Raw genomic sequence first — 22,360 nt, 5'->3', positions numbered from 1 at the left:
TTAAGCTGCCAACAGTTGTTTTAGCCCGCGGCCGTTCCTGGGTATTGCCCTGCTTTGTTCCTCCAACACCATTTTCTTTACCTCTTCCCCATTCATATCTTCCATCTAATTAAAATATACCTGTTTGTGGATATCTAAAGCAACCCGTCTGTCTTGTCTTTCCCCACTACAGTGATTTTTTTGTGGCGGGTATACATTGCAATGTGTGACTCAGTTTGTAGTTTATGCTTAAAAAAAAATCTAATCTTACCTTTTGTTTTATTTTGTAAGCATCACTGCATAAATATTGTTAGGGTCACACAATTGAATATCTTCAGAGTTTGATACAAAAGCGGTATTAACAAACATTCAATGGACTACGTTTTACCAAAACAAACAACAACAAAGTTTAATAATTATATAAATTTTGGATTACCACGTAAAAATTTAAAAAGGGATAACAACATAAGACCGCTACCTTCATTACAGTGAGAACCAGTGTATCCGGATCGACATTGTCCACGGCATATACCATAATTGTTGGTACATGTACCATCCGCACAGAAACATTTCTCATAGCATTTATCTCCAAAGGTATCTTGTGGACATTCTGGAAAATCAGATTTGCATTTATTTGCGACATGTAAAGTTGATAACACCTAAAATTGAACATATACGAAAGTACCACTAGTATACAGAAAGCGAATGTGCCGATACATCAAATAAAAAAAAGTCGGGTTAAGCGTCCTTTCAAGTAATGTAAACGACGGTGTCTGCTTGAAGCAGTAAGCACAATGTCCACATTTATAGTGCTACCTCACTGCGCTATCTCGCCATAGACCCGTGACAGTCACATTATACTGACACCTAGAATATCATCTCAATGCAGAGGAAACTCAAGCGAGGAAACTCCTAGTACTTTTTCATTGTTTGGTATGACGTGGTTAGGAATAGACCCCACAATCTTTCGCACATGAATGGGAACGTTACCACCAGAGTGTTAGAGGGAACATGACATTCTTGTCAATTTTTGCATTCTTATTAACTTTATCAATTCGAAAATAATATATGATTAAGATTTTAAGACAATGCACTTTCCATGCAGATTTATATCTTTCAGACTTAGAGTTGAAGAGAGTTCTTATAACGTTACACATTTAAAATTCATACGCCAGTATAGTTTTATGTTAAACAACACATATGATGTGGTAGATCAATTTAATGCGTATGGCGTATTTTGCACTTGTTCCAGTTTGGCATATAAATGAATAAAACAATATACACAACGACACTGTCACGATATTCTATAAATTGCGCTCAGACAAAAAAAAAACCACAACAACCAAGGAATATTGATATTGATGGATATATGAATATTTGATGTCAGGAAAAGAATATTGTCATTAATTTTGTCACAGCATTTCTTTTGATGTATATTACGTTCTATTAGTACGCTACATACACGAGATGTTCTCAGTTATCATATATTTCACGTTAGAAACAAATGATACAGACCGTAAATAACATCATTTGAATGATAATGTAAGCAAAATGCAAAAATTATCTAGTACTTAAGCAATTTTGACAGCTTGATAGTGCACATGTAAGTACAAAGCTTTACGTAATTCTATTTTCTCACGTTTGTTGCATGCTATCCCAATCCATCCTGTTTTGCAGGCAGGTGACCGGCAACGACCTGTTATTTCATCACATGCTCGCTCATCTGCACAGTGACATCTTTGTAGGCATTCGTCCCCGAACGTTCCAACCGGACATTCTGAAGAACGTGTGTTTTGTTATTACTATAATTGTGTCAGGGTTAATAATTCTATAAATCTGTGCGTAAAATACGCAAAAGATCAGTTATATGTTCAATTGAACCCCGTCTCATGTTGAATGAAAATCTTTATAATATTCTTCGAGAAGATATAAAAGCTGTTTTTGTTTTATAATCGTTGCAAAAAAAAAAAAAAAAAAAAAAAAAACAACAGTTACCTTGTTGAATAAATTCAATAAATTCAAGTTGATTACATTTTCACTACTATTCTCACAAGAACAATGGCAGCATTTCCCGTAATTAAATAATATGTTTTTGCTATATTATATGTACGCAGTAAGATGTAACTATGGAATATACAATACCTCCTCCGTAAACACGAACTTCGCACAATGTCAATATGCCGGGCCTCTGTATTTTGATGTATCTTGTTACAATACTTGGAAATGTTAGTTCATGCTTGGTGCCTAAAATCTTTCTAGTATTGTTTCCGATTAAAACATATGAATATGTCTTGGTGCCGTTGGCAAAGTAAAGTTGAAAATCTGTCAGTTGCTGAAACGTTTGTTCTGTGTAAGGAAAAAGACGATGACTGTATGAGAAACAACATTCATCAATAAATATAAGTTACGTATTAACAGCATATTAAGTGATTTTAAATGTGTTTTATTGTCTTTCTGTACATCTATATCACACTACAAGTGCGGCAAATGGGCCAGTACGAAATCGCTTGATTAATAACATTATATAACGACATAAACTTATCAGAAATAGACATGGACATTAGCAATGTGTAATTGTTGACTCAGCTATGTTCCACAGTTTACATTCTCATTTTTGGTATTCTGTGCATGCGATAAAGAATGGGTATCATTTCGTACGATAGTGTTCAAAGTATAAATTTCAAACATGGTCATCTTCTAATATAATAGTAGTAAAAACAGCTAATTTATTGTAACTTGGATGGTCTTGTTACTATTTTTAAAAACTCCTTTCAGCACGCATACGCTGTTGCCATCTAGTTTTAAGTTTTTTAACATACCTATTTTAAAGCTGTTTTCAACACTCTAATTAAATTTCGTGATAGAAAAAAATAATTCTACTTGTACGTAGTCAAATAATTCTGGTTTCAATAGTGAAACATTGATAATTGTTAAATTCGGCGTACTTTCAAGGATTTCAATGGTAAACTACTAACTGTCGTCGACGACACTTAGCAGTTATAAGATAACCACTTTTTGGCCAACAGTAGCAGAAACAGCAGTAACACCGTTTGCAAATACAAACGTTTATTGGTCGACGGAGCTTAAAATATGTGCGGCACAGGTTCCTTTTCAGGGAATATATAATACATTTCATCATACATCATTTTACATATATTCAAAGATATTTACTGTCTTTCAAATTATTATGGTCCAGGTTTTTATTTCTGGTATTATTTAGGTAGTTCATTCAATCTTCTACCTTATGTCTTCTATGAGAATGCCGTTAGTACTTTCCCCAAGATAGAACATTGCATGTTCAAGCATTTGAAAGACAATATAAATACCTTTAAAATGGTGTACAGTAAGTGGTGTCATATTCCCTGGCATAGTGATTGTTTGCTCTTATTATGTTCACTAACGGCGTTTCTCCCTTGACAGCTACATACAAAATTGATTAATACACCATATTTGTTCTCAAAGTATGCGCGTTGCCCTACATACATTTAAAAGAAATTAACATCACATTTAATTTCATGTATAATAAATTGTGTCACATTCCCTGACAGTTTCTCTTTAAGCTGTTGAATATACCCCCAACGAACATTTATATTGCATATAAGGCCGTATATTAGTATATTCGCCGTTAAGTACCGAATTTCTTTACCCAGAAGCCTTACTGTGCGCTAGGGCAGCCATTTTGTTAATGTTTGCCAGCTAAGTGTGCGCTCTTTTGATTATCATAATCTACTTTCGAATTTCACATTCTAAAAATAGGTTTCGGTACTCCGAGGAAAATAAGCGATTACAAAGTAACAAATGAAATTTAGATAAAATAATTGCTATTTGCATAGTCTGAAGCAATAAAGAAAATATAGACAAATGATAAGATTACTTGCGATTCTATGGAAAGTAGCTTTAAGCATTAAAAGGAATATGTTGAGTTCACTTATATGAATCTATGGCTTGATCGCGAACATTGAGTGCCAGACTTGACTTTATATAAATAGACATGTATACAGAAACGCTTTTCCCTCCGTGTCAATAACGTTCTTCATGAGTTTGGCAAGGGCGACAGAGAGAAGAAGTCCTGTACCTAAGTGCCAGTGAATCTTGACATATATTGGTACCCTATCGATGGTTTGATAACATCAATTCACATCAAAACAGAATATACTTGAATGTAACCCACTGCATTTATCCGAAAGGCAAAACATAGTTCTTTAGCAATTTTCCCCTTTCATTCACACGACATGTTGGTACTATTCTACATAAATGGCATTATTTAACAAAGAAAAAATGCTTAAAGTGATGAATAGTTGGTTGTTTCATAAATATTAAATTAGGTTTACCAGATTCCGAAGCTTGGCACTATGTTACATGTCTGTTTAGAAAGACATATTTGATACTAATTCAATAACATAACAAAGTTTTCAATTTTTGTATAGGAAGAAACCGTATGTTAACCTGCCAACAGAAAGGTTCTCACGCTCACGTTCACATTTACATATCCATAGCCTACACATGCGTGGTCCGTAAGACGAACTTTAAAAGGAGCTCTTACTTTGTCAATATATAGGCTACAAGAATTCTAACTAGCAAATGTCAACAAATATTTATGTAGACGTGTTGTGCATACGGGTTCTTTAATTAACATGAATATAAAACGTTTTATTTGTAATGTATTTTAAGTAAGGGAAGGTAAGAATGACAAAAAATATTAATTAACAGGATCCATATCTGGTATTGCAGATTTATGAAACAAATAAAATCTAATAAAAAATGTCAGTAACATGTACTGCATATTGTTAAAAATACCTTATAATATAGGTGTGTTCTCTGTACAAAGTAAATTGCTTGTCATGCCAAATGTAGCCACATGGATTATATTTACATTAGTATTTCATTTAGATTTACACTATGCAAGAGATTTGACCTTATAAAGCGTCGGTTGGGAACGACGGAACTTCGAACCAATTGCATCTCACCGCTGTTGGTTCGAAACCTCGCTGTTGGTGTACAATTCATTCATGTTAGCAAGTCATCTAGTGCTGACTTGCGGAAGGTCGGTGGTTATAGCCAGGGGCCGGCCCGTGCCTAAAGTAATGCTCGAGGCTGCGAATACTTTGAAGTCTCAATACGACCTTAAAGTGTGTCTGTTGAACGTTGAACTCAACAACAACAACAACCTATCATATAGGGGTATGACGTACTATTTGGGTCAAAAGTCTAAATCCTTAATACACTCTGAGCGTGTAAATATGCACACTGAGCGAGACAATGTGCACGCCTACCACCTACATTTACACACTTACCGTGTATTTTGGTCGGTAGATTATAAAACTACGCACTAATCGTGTACTTTTAACGGCTACCGCGTTATTTAAGAATCGCTTGCTCGAGCTACATTTTTGGATGTGCTATGGTACTTAGTTGGATCTATAGATCTACATTCTTATCGCTAATAGTCATTTCAAATCAATCATTATTGCAAATGTACAAACATATGTTATTACAAATTTATGCTCTGGAAAAACGTTTCGTGTATTTCAACCTTGATTCACAAACCTACCTAAAGGTCGTTCTGGCTCAAGCGTCGGTGCCATGTCTGGAGGCAAATATTGCTATATAGTATACCTTATTCATTAACAAAATACAACATTAGTAATCTTTTTTTTTCTACTGTTTTACGTGATTTATGTTCGTCATTCTTTTTGTGTTAATTTAAGATATAAGTTGACATTGTTGTTTTTCAGCAAAGATTTTCTTCTTCCAGTTATCACTTAATACAACTGAATATTTTTAGCTCACCGTCACGTAGTGACAGGGTGAGCTTTTGTGATCGCCCTTCGTCCCTCGTCCGTCCGTCGTCCGTCCACAATTTCTTGCCAACAAGATAGAGACAACATTTTGCAAGCAATTTTGATCAAACTTGTACAAAACGTTGGCATGATATCTCAGTTCCTTTCGAAAACTGGCCAGATCCCATCATGGGTTCCCTTAAAGGGCCAGAATTTGCTATTTTTGTGCGTCAACAATTTCTTGTCTGCACGATAGTGGTTTCAATTATGATTTTATTTAATTTAAAACCAAACTTGCACACAACTTGTATAACCATAAGATCTTGGTTCCTTTCTTGAACTGTCCAGATCCCATGATGGGTTCCAGAGTTATGGCCCCTGAAGAGCCAAAATTAGCTATTTTGAACTTGTCTGCACAATAGCAGCTTCATTTATGATTTGATTTTTACCAAACTTGCACACAACTTGTATCATCCTAAGATCTTTGTTCCTTTCTTGAACTGGTTCGATTCCATCATGGGTTCCAGAGTTATGGCCCCTGAAAGGGTCAAAATTAGCTATTTTGACCTTGTCTGCACAATAGAAGCTTTATTTATGATTCGAATTTAATTAAACTTGCAGAAAACTTGTGTCACCACAAGATCTCAGTTCTTTTCTTGAACTGACCAGATCCCATCATGGGTTCCAGAGTTATGGCCCCTGAAAGGGCCAAAATTAGCTTTTTTGGCTTTGTCTGCACAATAGCAGCTTTATTTATGATTCGATTTTAATCAAACTTGCACAAAACCTGTGTCACTACAAGGTCTCGGTTCCTATCTTGAATCAACTAGATCCCATAACGGATTCTAGAGTTATGGCCCCTGAAAGGGCCAAAATTAGCTTTTTTACCTTGTCTGCACAATAGCAGGTTCATTTATGATTTGGTTTTAACCAAACTTGCACACAACTTGTATTACCACAAGATCTTGGTTTCTTTCTTGAAATGGCCAGATTCCGGTATGGATTCCAGAGTTATGGCCCCTGATAGGGCCAGAATTAGCTATTTTGACCTTGTCTGCACAATAGCAGCTTCATTTATGATTTGAATTTAATCAAACTTGAACAAAACTTGTGTCACTATAAGGTCTTGGTTCTTTTCTTGAACCGGCCAGATACTGTTATGGATTCCAGAGTTACGGACCATGAAATGACCAAAATTAGCTATTTTGACCTTGTCTGCACAATAGCAGCTTCATTTATGATTTGATTTTAACCAAACTTGCACACAACTTGTATCACCATAAGATCTCGATTCCTTTTTATACGCCCGAAGGAACATGTTATGTTATCGCTTCGATGTCTGTCTGCCTGTATGTCTGTTGGTTAGCAATTTCCCTTCCGCTCTGTAACTCTTGAACCCCTTGAAGGATTTCAAAGAAACCTGGCACAAATGTTCACCTCATCGAAAGGACGTGCAGAGTGCATATTTCGGATGACTCACGGTCAAGGTCACACATATCTCTGCATTTGCGTCGATTGCAGTGCTCTTGTTTTTATTTGGCAGATCCTTCTTTTGTTGACTAACAATATTTTTTTTCAATTACTTCCCTTTTATGTTCCTATAAATAACTTATTTAGTAACTGTTTTATTATTGGCTATAGGGAAAAACAGAGATCACTTTTCTGTGGTACATGGTACCTCCAATTTTTAGGTGTATTTTGACATATCTGTACCTTGTAAGGATTTTTTTTTCTTTTTGGTTAAATTCTTCCCTTTTGTTCCTGTCCTTTGGACTTAGACATTTTTTCTGAAGACTTAGATTTACTTTTTCATTTCTTCCCTTTGTTATTCCTGTCCTTTGGGCTTCATCAGTCAAAATTTTGCTCCTATCCTCCTCTGATGTAATCCTTCGGGCATGAAACTACTGGCCTGATTTGAAAATACTTTTATTTGAAGTAACTTTAAGAAAATTTCAAAGTAACTTTAATAAAATTTCAACTATATTTTCTCATAATTCTTTTGATTGATCTTGATTATGATTTTTTTGCCCTTCTTGTCCTTAAGTGCAATGATAACAGGTGAGCGATATAGGTCCATTTTGGCCCTCTTGTTTTTTTATTTAACTCGTTGTAACTAGGTATAAACTTAAGAATTACATGGAAGTTTTAACTTTTCGACAGACTTTTTGACAATTTCGTTTTCTGAATGACACTCAGGATAAAAACGATAATAAAATCCCAGTGAACTGTAGCGTTTCACACTGAATGACATGTCTTACTGCTATATTCAGAGGATTAACGTACGTCATCAATCAATTTAGATAAATATGTAGATTTATTACAATTGATAAACAGTATTGAACAATATACGATACTAGTCTGTGGTAAAGGCGTTCAGCTTTGTGACTGTACACTCCATTCGGTGAAGTTCTAATTTTGGAAACGGGTTAACAAAAATTTACGCCTATTGTGTAAATTTACGTGCTTAGCGTTTACTTTATACAGTCAGCGTGTAAAATACACGTTCAATGTGTATATTCAAATGCTGAACGTGTATATTTATACACTAAGCGTTTACTATGTTACCGCAGACTTTTGTCCCAGACGGTAAGTCAAATAAAGACATACGTTATTTAATCGAGTGAATCTTGTCAGAAGAAATGATCGCAGATCATAGAGATTGCTGTAATAATGATTTGTTTTCAAATTCTCTTCTCCTTCCATTTATGATAATAAATTATGCTTACGGCCTCCATTCGTTGATTTAGTTGCAAATGTATCTATATACATATATCTAAACTGTTGTTTATTAGTTTGCTTACTAAAGATATGTGTACAATTATTATGTACATATTTTTTCTTGCTGTTAGTTATAAACGATGGTTTGCGATTCTTAACAGCAAGAACATATTTGCTAATGTGTTTTTTTTTTTAAATCTTAAAGTTTCGCTTCAATGAAAATTATTCTAAACAAGAGGGCCACGATTGCACTAAGTCGCTCACCTGACCCAAATGGATACATAATTTCCTGGTAGAGGACCTCTACACAATGCTTTATGCCAATTATCTAAGTTAAAAAAAACTTGAGGTTTTAGACAAGAAAAATTTCAAAGTTTTATTTCCAATACGTTTAAGTGACACAAGCGACTTCATAGGCGAGTCCATTTTTACCGCATTGGCATGATTTGAACATACTCCGTAGAGGACTACGATACAAAGCTACATGGCAAATATCGAAGCTCATGGCGTTACGGTTATTCGACAAGAAAATTTTCTTTTCTAAATTGATTCCTATTTGCAAGTTTATGTTAAACATAAGAACCGCAGGGCTGGGCCAATTTTGACCCAAGAGACATAATTGGAACAAAAAAGAAAAAGTGGAAACTCCAAAGGTTGCTCAACACGACAAAAATGAACATGTTGCAGGCTCGGTTAATGGGCGGTAGTGGAAATGCATGCTACCAATTTGTTAGAGGACCACTAGACGATGCTCTATGACAATTTTGTTTTATTTAACGTCGCACCGACACATGATAGGTCACATGGCGACTTTCCAGCTTTAATGGTGGAGGAAGGCCCCAGGTGCCCCTCCGTGCATTATTTCATCACGAGCGGGCACCTGGGTAGAACCACCGACCTTCCGTAAGTCAGCTGGATGGCGTCCTCACATGAAGAATTCAACGCCCTGAGTGAGGCTCGAACCCACATCGATGAGGGGCAAGTGATTTGAAGTCAGCGACCTTAACCACTCGGCCACGGAGGCCTCTGCTCTATGACAAATATCTAAGATCTTGATCTAGCAGTCTCAAATATGAAGATTAATATATTATTCTATAAGACTAATTTCAACAAGTGAACCCAAAGGCGCCCGGGGCCAATTTTGAACACATGAACGTTATTTGAACAAACTTGTAAACGGCCACATTCCAATGCTACACACCCGGTATCTAAGCTTGGCGGCTGTGGAGAAGAGAAGTTTTAAAGTTCGTCTTTCTGGTTGGTATGACAACAAAAATTCTGCGTGGAATGAACTACTTGAACTATTTAGGTAGAGGATCAACCAGGCAAAGTTGAATCAACTACCAGGTCTTTTAAGAGGGGATATCGTTAGAAGAAAAGTGTGGAGCGAAAGACGGACGTACGATAAACGCTGAGTGTCACAATAGATCATCCCTAGCAATTCGTGCCGAGATGAGTAAATGCCCCGATTAATCTCCCCTTAATAGGTATGTATAAGTGTGTGTTGATTTTCTTGTATTAGACACATATTCCATAGAAATTATTTTACGCTACATTCAAACGTGTTCGTATTTACTGTTCTTGACATAACATTACATGATTTTCTTAATGTGTATATGGTTTAATACTACTGAATATTGTAAAGAATAGTGTAATTTACTTCAACAAAATATTCTTTTTTTCTGTGTGTCCTCTACCTGCCATAATGTAAATGAATTTACAAACCGTTACGTCTGCTGTACACCGTAATGAGATTTACTGGGAATCGTTTGCCCATATCTACCATCCACCATGATGTTTGAGAGTTTTGTGTGCCGCTACAGCAGTGACAGGCGTCAGGGTCTGGGCCAACATTACCATCAATAGCAAGATCTGATGTCCAGTTATGAACCGTCGATGACATACTCGTGTTGGCCGGTTCTGTCATAGTTCTTAAGATATTCCTGTCTACGAACAAACAGCATTACATAATGACCTAATACAAATGAAATTTAATTTAGTATAAAAATGTTAACATCAGAACATTTTTCAAAGTCCCTTAATTTTGTTTAAATTTCTAATTCTTATTGTCCGAAGTAAATGGACAGACTTTCTGGTTTGCATCCCTTTAGTCTGGCCGTCTAGAACATCTGTTGCGATAATAACATACTCGTGACAACTTCAAGAAACTTTGTATGACGGGAACAATATAGAAATAACGCAAACCATTTTGTTTCGTTGATTAAACAAATATTTATTTGCTATGACAAAGTACACAACAATATGTACAGATGTACGGCTCCTGTAATAATAAGGCAGGGGGCACTAATGACATTATTATTTATTTGTGGGAAGCACTGAAGTAACGGTGACGCTACCAACTGCGCAATGGCATCCCATCCCAAACAAAATGGTCACGCAAATAGAGATTGTGGGATTATCCAACTTCGATGTAACCGTTCTATGCGCAACCCTTTTTAGCTCGTGGAAGCGTGGGGGTAGGGGCAGCATTGGTAGCTTCGTGGCTATGTCAGTTCTAGTCGCTGTCGCCGCAAGGGTCTGGGTTGCAATCAGCGCCGATGCACGAAACCAATTGTGTCTAGTTCCTATCGGCTAAAACAGCAAGTAGGAGACGGTAAAAAGAGCACACAGGGTATGCTTGGAATGAAAAGGCACTGGTTTGATTCAGATCCACTCCAAGCCTCTCTCGGTTCAAGATCTAGCCTTATTTTATAAAGGTTTCCTCCAAGTATACTAGTACAACGCCGTAGCCGTTTTCATTTCTGGAGTGTAAAAGCATGGACTTTTAATGTCGCGATAAGAGATTATTACACGAATTTTTCCTAACGTTAAGAATTTTCACATACTCTGTCAGTTTGAAGAACATTAGTTTCCAAGATAAACAAGAGAAGAAAAATCACAGGTCACCGAACTCGTTTTAATTTTATAGGGCATTTTCTTCACCTACTGTTCAAGCATTTCTGAAAGTTTGTAAAATTGAAAAAATGGTGGTACTTTATAAAACATACAATATCCCACTTAATATTATAGGAATTGCAGGTCTAACAGGTTAATATGAATACAAGGTGGTGTTAGTATTATATAAGCGTAAATGTCAATAACAAATCTCTTTCATTTTTACATGTTGACATAATTACCCACCCACTTCTTTATTTTCAATAGGAAAAAAAAACATATTTAGGTCTACAAAAAAATTCTGATGTTAATATTTTCAAAATATTTTGCAGCTTTAATGACACATAAAAATGCTTCAAAATGGAAAGAAAAAAGGTAGGGCTCACCGTCCATCTAAGAGATTTATTAAGAAGAAACTGTTAAAAATGGTGAATTTTGATATGTTTTGTTCTTTTTTATTTAATTTGTATTTTCTAGATAATATTATGGGCTATCTTGAAAACTTTTATTTCAACTATAGCTTATTATTACATGTATCAGTCAGGAAAATATCAAGACCAAAGCTGATCTACTTTAACAGATATTTGAAATGACCTACCCCTACCCCATTGGTAACCTTACGTCAATTTAAGGCAAATTCTAGCAAAAAATAAGGGTGAAAATTCTTTCCGCAATAAGTAGATTCTGTTTGCTTAAATGGTACATTATTAGCCATATTTTAATTATTTAGCATTAATTTTTGGCAAAACTTTTGTCAGAAAACAATATTCGAAGACATATTTTTCAAAATGGCGGATATCCTGAAAGAAAACGCTCGTACAACCATAAGAAATATAGTCCATTTGTACACAAAGACCTCGTAAACACAAGAGTAAGATATCGCGTAATAATAATATTTTGTTTGAATTAAGGTATTGGACCCCTAATAGTAATGTTTAAAAAATGGCATTTGCTTGGTATATTTTTAAGGTTGACCATGTTTAGCACTGTTTTGCAAATTTTAAACAACTTTTACCGTGCCGTTTTTTGTAAATTTTGTATAATTTATGGTATTTCCTCAAGCTCAAGTAGAGACAAATTTCAATGTGAGGGCCACTATCTAAAACGTTTACAGATAATTCATTACAGCATTAATTCTGATAAAAGAAACATCAAACTATTGGTAAACAATTATAAAACTCAAAATAAAACTGTAAATATCATTTTTTCTAGGGTGCCTCAAGTAAACAGATTTAATGAGACAGAAATATAACTCCAACATTGAAAAATTAAGGTCGAATCCTGTGGGTCTGTGTTGTATTTTGCTCACTACATTCAAAAATAACCTTGGGGCAGAAGTGAAACCTACCTGCATTTCTTCCACAATATGTAATCTTAAGAATGAAGGCAAAATAGAGAACTTTTACCGCATGTAACTCAGTATTTTTAAAGATGTCTAACTCTACCCCTCCCGATTCAGAGGTAAATTCACTTAGAACAGCAAGAAATCGCTTATAAAATGAACATTTTCCACGTTTGTACAATACATCCATAATAAGTCTTGAAAGAAGTAAAAACTTACTAGAAAAAAAAAGAAAATTATGGGAAAACAATTTTGGTCCCAGTGGGGCTTGAACCTACGCCTCCTCCCCCCCCCCCACCCCTCCCCCACCCACCCCTCCCCACCCCCTTGAAAACTTGCGGTCAAAGTAGGTTTATGGGAGGAATTGAATACTCTTCTAAAAGGAGGTACCCTATTACTGGTCCAATACCTTAAAGCCCTGGAAACATATGCTAATTTGGGTAGGTAATCTTATATCTTAAGTGGAACTTTACTTTAAAGGTCAGAGAGAATGTAAATAATATGGTGGAAATAGTAACTAGTAGTTCAAAAATGTGAACGAATAATGAGATTTTCCTTTGAATGCTGTGAGTTTGCATTACTGTGCGAAGGACTTGTTACTCATTATGTTATTGCTGACAAGGAAAACAAAATTTAAACACATTCATGCAAACGCAAACAAAGAACATTTGATACCAAGCGCACTTCATGAGAGCTGGTCCGAATGATTAGGTTGAAAGTTGTAATAACAAGGGCAATAGTGAAATTGTATATATTTACAGAAAAATACGTAGGGGTAGAATCCATACTAAAGTATGGAATAAACTGGAATTTATAGAAATTGAAATATGATATAAACTGACGTATAAGTTACATGTTATAATGCAAAGTAACTTGTACAACTAGAAAATTGGAATATGACGCTGGTTATTAATTTTCTATAATACCAAAATGTCAAAATTGAAAGCTATGTCTATATACACAAATAGATTTGTTTGACATAGTTTGAATAGTATTTCGAAAAAAATATATCAACAAGGATAACATATAAATGTCAACATTAGTAGAAATAAAATTATTATTGTGTTTATTTAGTCTTAGATACAAATCAATAACAAAATGGCAAATTCTTTTAAATAATATCGACTAGTAGCGGAAGTATTTAAGAAAAAATAAGTTCCCAAGCGTGGTTTATCGTAGAATAATCCGTGTTTTGAGTTCTTATGCGTAAGAATATATCACGAAGGCCGTAGTGATATATTGTTTCGCATAACAACGAAAACCTCGGGTTAATCGACGATAAATCAAATTTGGGAACTTGTTATTTCGATTCTAATACACTCCATGCTACGCACCCGGATCATTCTATACATAGAGGATGACGTCACTACTTGGCACGCGCATGGGTTATCGCAAAATAACCGTTGATTGATTTTCTCTTACTAGTATATAGCTTATTTGCTTGTCGTGTTAGAATTATACATAACCCACTCAACACAAGAAACAAAAATGATAAAACTTTGAACAAAATATAGTAACTGGATTAAGTACGTTTCGTTTACTGCAAAAATATACAGTATACGAAGGCACCGCTATAAACATTTTTTATTAACAAATAGGTTTTTACAAATTAAGTATCACTGCAGAAAAAAAAAATGTCTATTTTATATTCGAAAAGTAAAACCATTATGATTTCATACAAAGTACAAAACTAGTATGACATCTATTTCAACATTGTAAGTAGAATGATTTAGTACTGAGTGCAAACCTACCGCTTTATCCTTGTCATGTTTAATGTTTAAGTGCATGGTATTGCTGCTCGTCATGAGGAATAAATGTATAGCTCGTGGAAGCGTGGAGGTAGGGATAGCATGGGTAGCTTCATGGCTATTTCAGCTCTAGTCGCTGTTGCCACAAGGGTCCGGGTTGCAATCATAGCCAATACACGAAATAATTGTTTCTAGTTCCTATCGGCTAAAACAACAAGTAGGGGGCGATAAAAAGAGCACACAGGCTATTCTTGGAATGAAAAGGCATCGGTTTGATTCAGATTCACTCCAAGCCTCTCTCGGTTCGAGATCTAGCCTTGTTTTATAAGGTTTCCTCCAAGTATACTAGTACAACGCCATAGCCATTTTCAGTTCTGGAGTCACACTGTGTAAAAACATGGACGTTTAATGTCGTAATAAAAGAGATTATTACACTTTTGAGGATTTTAAACATGTTTCTGTCACTGAACGAGGACAGCACAAAAACATCAAAGATACCAAACTATTCTCCCGAAAGGCAAGTCTTGTTTAGAAGGCTTTGCCTATTAAATTTTAAGATTGTAAGACTGACAGGCATCTATAACGTCATACTATTTCAGATAAAGTGTGAGTGAGAAAACGATGGATGGAGAAGAACTGTTAGAGCTCCGTCGAACATCACCAGCTATTTAAAGAAGAAGAAGAAGAAGAATATTTTATTGACTTAAAATGTACACAGTTTCTCGTCATACATATATACATATTACAATAAACCTAGCTTAACAATAAGGTTATAGTTACTGTAAAATAAATCTATAATTAATAGATCTATAGATCTATATACCAGTAGTTTGCTCACAAGTTATATACTGTACTATGAGGGTGGTTTTCTTTAAATTATAACAATAATATTAACACTTTTGTCCATCATGATACTCTTACTTTTCTAGCGACTATACCTAACTATCTAACTAGCAAAATGTTACCAAAGTAGATCCTCGATTTCCAGTATACAGTAGACCGCTTATGATATTTTTTTTTTTAATTTTTTTTTTTATTCAGAATAAACCCGTAGTAAATTTTACCAAATTTGGAACAGTCGACATCGCCAGTCAATACACTATATCGTAAATCGAGTCATTCAATTTGATAACGGTTACATAGTAACACCTCCAAATAAGGAAATCCGATATCACGGTTCATACATATTCGGGCATGCGTAGTCAGTGTGTAAACCGAGTTTGCAACAGCTGAAAAACTGGGACATGTGGTTTGGATATATTAACCACAAATATCAGGCTGTATAATTGTAACAGGTAAATGATTTAGTTTAATTCTTTAGACTGATAAATGTAGTATATGTTTACTAGGGTGTTATAAGATGACATTTGCTTGACAAATAAAAAATACAGTATTATAAACTGGTCATACCACGTCACGTGTTTTCACAATGTTTCTGCAAGATTTAATGAGGTATCGAATTGGTAGACTACTTAAATTACGTATTTTATATCCAGAAATGATAATTTCATGATTCTTTGTTGCAGCATCATTGATAAAAGTATAACTGACACAGTGACACGCACGGGGATAGTAGGAATATGGGATATTGTACAACATCGAAAACCAGCAGCAACAACAACAACAAGTCAACAGATCAGAATTTGATATGCAGAGAAAATAAGGTATACATATTTTGTCGTAGTTATATGATCTAGTAGGCGTATTTACTGATACAAAGTGATTGACATTTTACTATACTGTACTTGATATAGACATGATCAATGTTTTATACTGACAATAAGTGGACAAGTTTTAACTTAAGATCAGCATTCTACAAATAGGCTAGCTCTTAAGCTTCCTATGTAACTCTATAGGTAGTGAATCCACCCAAGTATTTTACATATATACATGTATACAAATATTTTACAAATAGCTCATAAGCCCAACAGGTAGTAAATTCTGCCTTAGAAGTTTACAGATATAAAAGTAGATTAATAAACTAATTTAAATATGTACAAGATTGAACAAAATATTTAAAGCTATTAAGAAATGTAGTCCATTCGTACATAAAGACCTCGTAAACACAAGAGTAAGATATCGCGTAAAAATAATATTTTGTTTGAATGAAAGCCTTGAAAACATATGCTAATTTGGGTAGGTAATGTTATATCTTAAGTGGAACTTTAATTTAATGGTCAGAGAGAATGTGAATAATATGTTGAAAGTACAATATTATACATAATAAATAATGAGAGTTTCCTTTGAATGCTCTAAGTTGGCATGACTGTGAGAAGGACTTGTTAATACTCATTATGTTATTGCTGACAAGGAAAACAAAATTTAACCATTTATGCACACGCAAAAAAGAGCATTTGATACCAAGCGCACTTCATGAGAGCTGGTCCGAATGATTAGGTTGAAATTTGTAATAACAAGGGCAATAGTGAAATTATATATATTTACAGAAAAGTACGTAGAGGTAGAATACATACTAAAGTATGGAATAAACTGGAAATTATAGAAATTGAAATATGATATAAACTAACGTATAAGTTACATGTTAAAATGCAAAGTAACTTGTACAACTAGAAAATTGGAATATGACGCTAGTTAATAATTTTTCTATAATAGTAAGTTATTTCGCATTACAACGAAAGCCTCGGGTTATTCTACGATAAACCACACTTGGGAACTTGTTGTTTCGATTCTAATACGACGTACTAGTATCAACACTGTAAAAAAAATGGTAACTACTTTTTACGACATGAACTACGCATCGTGCTACGCACCTGGATCATTCTATACATAGAGGATGACGTCACTACTTGGCACGCGCATTTGTTATCGCAAAATAACCGTTGATTGATTTTCTCTTACTAGTATTTAGCTTATTTGCTTGTCGTATTAGAATTAACATAACCCACTCACCACAAGAAACAAAGATCTTGGATGAAATGATAAAACTTTGAACAAAATATAGTAACTGGATTAAGTACGTTACGTTTACTGCAAGAATATACAGTATACAAAGGCACCGCTATAAACATTTTTTATTAACAAATATAGGTATTTACAAATTAAGTATCACTGCAGAAACAAAAACGTCTATTTTATATTCGAAAATTAAAACCATTATGATTTCATACAAAGTACAAAACTAGTATGACATCTATTTCAACATTGTAAGTAGAATTAACATCGTTATGATTTAGTACTGAGTGCAAACCTACCGCTTTATCCTTGTCATTTTTAATATTTAAGTGCATGGGTATTGCTGCTCGTCATGGAGAATAAATTTAAACAGACTTGCCCGATATTAAATTTAAACGCGTATAGACAGTATAGTACCTGTGTTATCAATACCAATGTTTAATGCATATTAAAAGGAAAATGTGATACATTTTGTATTTGCAAAAAACGATCACTAAGAATTTACAAAGTCAAATTTTTCTGATAGCACATCCGTACTATGTAGCGTATCAAAGTGAATGTTAACTATCCTAAACGGTTCAGTAATTATGCACATGTATAGATATATGTATACTGGTTACCAAAAGTACATATACAATACATCTTATCCACATTGACATCTTATCAATAGGGAACAGTACATCCTGTTTTTGTGGTTGTGCTTGAATTGGTTCTGGATTTTGGTCCGTCGTGAAGACAAGTGATACGATGTACCTTACTGATAAAGCCTTTAACCATCACTGTGCCATCGTATTTCCAAGCACCGAGTAGGTAATGACCCTTCACTAGTTTCCTGGCTTTATAATAAAATGCTGATGGCACGCATGTTAATTCTTCGTTTATGAACACATCGGCATTTTTAGAACTACCCTTGCAACATTTTTTCAGACGTACCCTTGCAATGTACCTACCCTTTACAATATTTCTCACTCTGTATTATGAGAATTAGACTATGATGTCACGTGGTTTGCCATCCTTCTTTTGTCCTATATGATTTGAAATATATGATATGGAATCTCAGACGTAAATGTGTTATTTAGTTTGTTAGCTAATGACTGAATGTCTTCCACTAAAAAACAATTATTTAAGATTCCGCCATTTTTTTATTTTTAAGTGTCCATATAATCTAGTGGATATGATAATTATTTCTTTTTGTTTTCTGTCACTGGTGTTGAGCAATCAGCTGTATTAAACATGTATAATGGGAAAAAAAATACTAAAAATGTACCTTTATAAGGAAAGAAATATAAGCCGACATCTTAAGGGGAAATCATTTCAGTATTATCATATCCGTCATTTTGAAGATTATTTGTCGAAGATTTCGCATTTCAAAACCACATGAGCTTAGAGGCGGATCGATTTGGCAACTGGTCAATTATCGAGGGAGTTAGAAGTTTCGATAAGTATAATACTGAACATATATTTTCCGAATTTCTTACCTTCATCACATGAGGCTCCTCTCCATTCAGATTCACATCCATCGGGACACACTCCACTTTGATTGTCACAAGTCGCATTATGTTTGCAGTGGCAGGTACGTGAACAGTTCTCACCGAATCTATCATGGCCACACTCTATGTATTAATATGTTGTGTTATTATAGAAGTGAACAAATATATTTGTAGTATATAGTATAGTAGTGAATATTAGTAGCTGTAATATAAAAAAAACTTTCTTTCTTAAAAAAGTAATATCGACAAAATTGTCATATGGCAGCCTGAAAACGCTGATTGCTCGGTGTGTTTTTACTACAATGATGTCTGTGATGTAAAACTAAACCTAGGCTACATCCAATAAGACATGTTTCAGTCACAACTTGTCAATACTAAACGTTTGACAATGGCAGAAATATATGCAGTGTCGCACGCTAAAGTGCCAATTTAGGATAATGCTGTGCAATTACATGTTTTGTTCAAGAATCCAGTTATCGCATTTTACATGAAAGAGGGTGTTAACAAATCTAAATATAGTTTTGGACAAAATGTGTCTATTATATTATCTGTAATGAATAATAAAATCTCTTAAAAGATGAAACCATGAATAATCATTTAAAGAGTAATTTGGGGATTGGAAACTCTTTCATTGTTATGTTTGTGTGTGTGTGTACATGTGTATGTTTTGTTAAGGGTGGGAATTGGGGCGGTTGTTAACGTCACCTCAACACAATTATAAGTCAAGTGGCAACTTCAATGTAAAACAAGAAATATATCAAAGTAATCTTAATTGGAAGAATTCAAACCCATAGTAATTGTTGGTTAGTAAAAACAAAGACAAAGACCCGACAGAAATAACCACGTTCCACTTAGAACAATGTCTTTCAAACGAAAAACCTACCGCAGGTTATGTATGTATATTGCATGTGTTAACGATATATATGTATATACATAAAACAAAGCCAATTCAAGACACATCTCCTTCAGTATAAACGACGTCAACGCTTTATTACACTAGTGTATTATCAATTTATGTAACGGATTTATTTTACTCCCGCGGCGTCAGACATCTGATTAAAACGTTTAATAATTTTATCAAATAGAACTGAAACATTGCAATGACTTATTTACAAAGCGTTTAAGTGTATTTAAGGATATTTGTAGTCACAACCGTTGACCCATATGGGCAAATCCTCTGTAGGGTTATTAGTAATGTTTAATTAGAAGACAGTAATAAATCCAAAAGACACTTTTCATTTTGCTGTTACATGTATTATGTCACAAAAACATCAACGTCATATACATGTTTGGGACCAGAAACTGTGAAACTGTGAAATTCAGTTGGATCTTAAAGGGAACAGGGTGTTAGAGGTGTTGCCCTTTGCATTACCTCTCATTAAAAGACTTACTCAAACGACGTCTGTTATAATTTTGGTTGGTTGCATTATATGCTTCCAAGCGGTCTTGTTACACATTTCATCATTAAAAACAGAAGCTGATTACAAAATATATATCAATAGTAGGTTATCTGCTTTAGAAAAATCATGATGTTATTTCTTTCATGGATGTAATTTTTTTCTTGCAAGAAGTCTAAAAAATGATACAAGGATCACATGAACAGTAGCTTCTAATATAAAATGAGTGCTCGTAACGAAAATATTGAGGAATTCGTTATAGCTCCACTCCCAAATTCGCCTACTTAACAAGTATAACCAGATACATGTACTACATACATTATTGTTATATAAAATGGCTAAAACAGAAAACGCCTCAAGTGGCATATAATGTCAATCATTTTATATCATTTAATTTACGAAATTCAATATTATTCTGATAAAATGATGATAAAAACTTACGTTCATTACACGAACTTCCTTTCCATCCAGATAAACACTCATTAGTTACACATTTGCCTGTAATTCTATTGCAAGATAGTTCGTCTGCACAGTGACATTGGTTTACGCATTTATCTCCAAATGTTTTGACCGGACATTCTGACATTTAAACATCATATTATCAAGAAACGTTACTACATAAACACTCGAATTAGCAATTTAGTGGCACGAAATATCTAAAAACATGGCATAACTTAAGTGGTTTTTTTTCATTCAGTGATAATTAATTATTATTATCGTGAAATATATATCCTGCTTCTTAACTTAATTAGCTAACATCTTATTATATAATAAAAGTTAATAGTTCAAATGTTAATTGAAGTTTAGAAGTATTGCAAGTTGTGACTTACAAAAACAAACAATATAGAAACATGTACCTGCTTCGTATACCTTTACTTCACACAATGTTAATGCATTGATTTGAATTTGCCGTAATTGTAAATATCGAAACACTCTAGGTGATTTAAAACTGGTTAGGAATATATAACCAATTGAACTATTTATATATACGTTGAACCCAGTCTTTGTTCCATCCATTGAAATATTGCTGATATACGCTTCTATATGCTGACTCTGTACCACATAACCTGTATTTAAACGAATATTTTGCAAATAATCCTGATTTTCATCCCCTTGTAACAGCCCAGTTTTTCTCCCATTCAGTTTTTTCCCCGGGTAAAAAAATCAACCAGTTGTTCCCCCCCCCCCCCCCCCCCCCCCCTGGTTGGGTTCCCCCCATTCATTTTTGTACACAAAAGTGATTACACAAAAATGGAAAACCAGCCGGTTGGGTTTTTTCTCCACACTTTTTGTCTACAAAAACGAAAATATGTTTGAACACGAAAAGGAAGCAAAAAATATCAGTAGGTTTTTTTTCTCTACCCTAGTTTAAGGGGAGAAAAAAAGTAACTAGTTGGTCCCCCAGGTTATTCCCCTCCCCACACATCCCACCTAGTTGAAGGGAGAAGAAACTAACCAGTGAGTCTTTTCTCCCTACTATGTGTTTTTAACCCCCACCCCTGTACATAAATGGAGAAAAAAGCAACCAGATGTCCCCTCGCCCTCGATCCATGGTTAGTTCTTCCCCACTGGATAGTTTTACGCCCTTTTTTTCTACACAGAAATGAAAATATGTTAGCTATAGCAATCTCATCAGACAGACTGATCAACAAAAATGCTAAATTAAGGGCAACATGTTAGACCTAAAAATACTAGTGGAGAAAGAACCAGCAAATCATTCAGGTATGTACATAGTAGGGGGAAAGGAACCAACAAGTCAGTTTCCTCGCACCTTTAATGTATGTTATTTAGAAAGGTAGATACATGCGTACTAGGGGGAAAGAACCAATCAGTCAGTTTCTTCCCCCTTCACCGCCTGTTATTCATACATGCTGATACATACACAACAGGGGGTAAGGACCAACTAGACAGTTTCTTCCCCCTGCACTGTGTATTATTCAGCCAGTCATTTTCTTCTCCCGTCATCGCCTATCATTATCCCCCGACGAAAGTCGGAGGGATATAGTTTTGGCGTTGTCCGTCCGTCCGTCCGTCCTTCCGTCCGTCTTTCCGTCCGTCCGTCCGTCCGTCCATCCGTCCTTCCGTCCGTCCGTCCGTC

At 34.8% G+C, this 22,360-nt stretch overlaps 1 protein-coding gene across 1 annotated transcript; it reads right to left on the bottom strand.

Annotated features, from left to right (window-relative positions):
- LOC128551883 (uncharacterized) lies at positions 1 to 20,832 on the bottom strand. The gene is made up of 7 exons (XM_053532818.1): positions 20,704 to 20,832; positions 18,854 to 18,988; positions 10,203 to 10,424; positions 2,122 to 2,325; positions 1,591 to 1,756; positions 458 to 638; positions 1 to 105 (listed from the first exon to the last, which is right to left on the bottom strand). The coding sequence occupies exons 3-7, from the start codon at positions 10,402 to 10,404 to the stop codon at positions 1 to 3; spliced, it is 858 nt and encodes a 285-aa protein (XP_053388793.1). The 5' UTR covers positions 10,405 to 10,424; positions 18,854 to 18,988; positions 20,704 to 20,832.
- Positions 20,833 to 22,360: the final 1,528 nt, after the last annotated feature.

This window comes from Mercenaria mercenaria, unplaced genomic scaffold (genome assembly GCF_021730395.1).
Source record: "Mercenaria mercenaria strain notata unplaced genomic scaffold, MADL_Memer_1 contig_1800, whole genome shotgun sequence".
Classification (NCBI taxonomy): Eukaryota; Metazoa; Mollusca; class Bivalvia; order Venerida; family Veneridae; genus Mercenaria; species Mercenaria mercenaria.
This window is presented reverse-complemented; position numbering and strand designations above follow the sequence as displayed.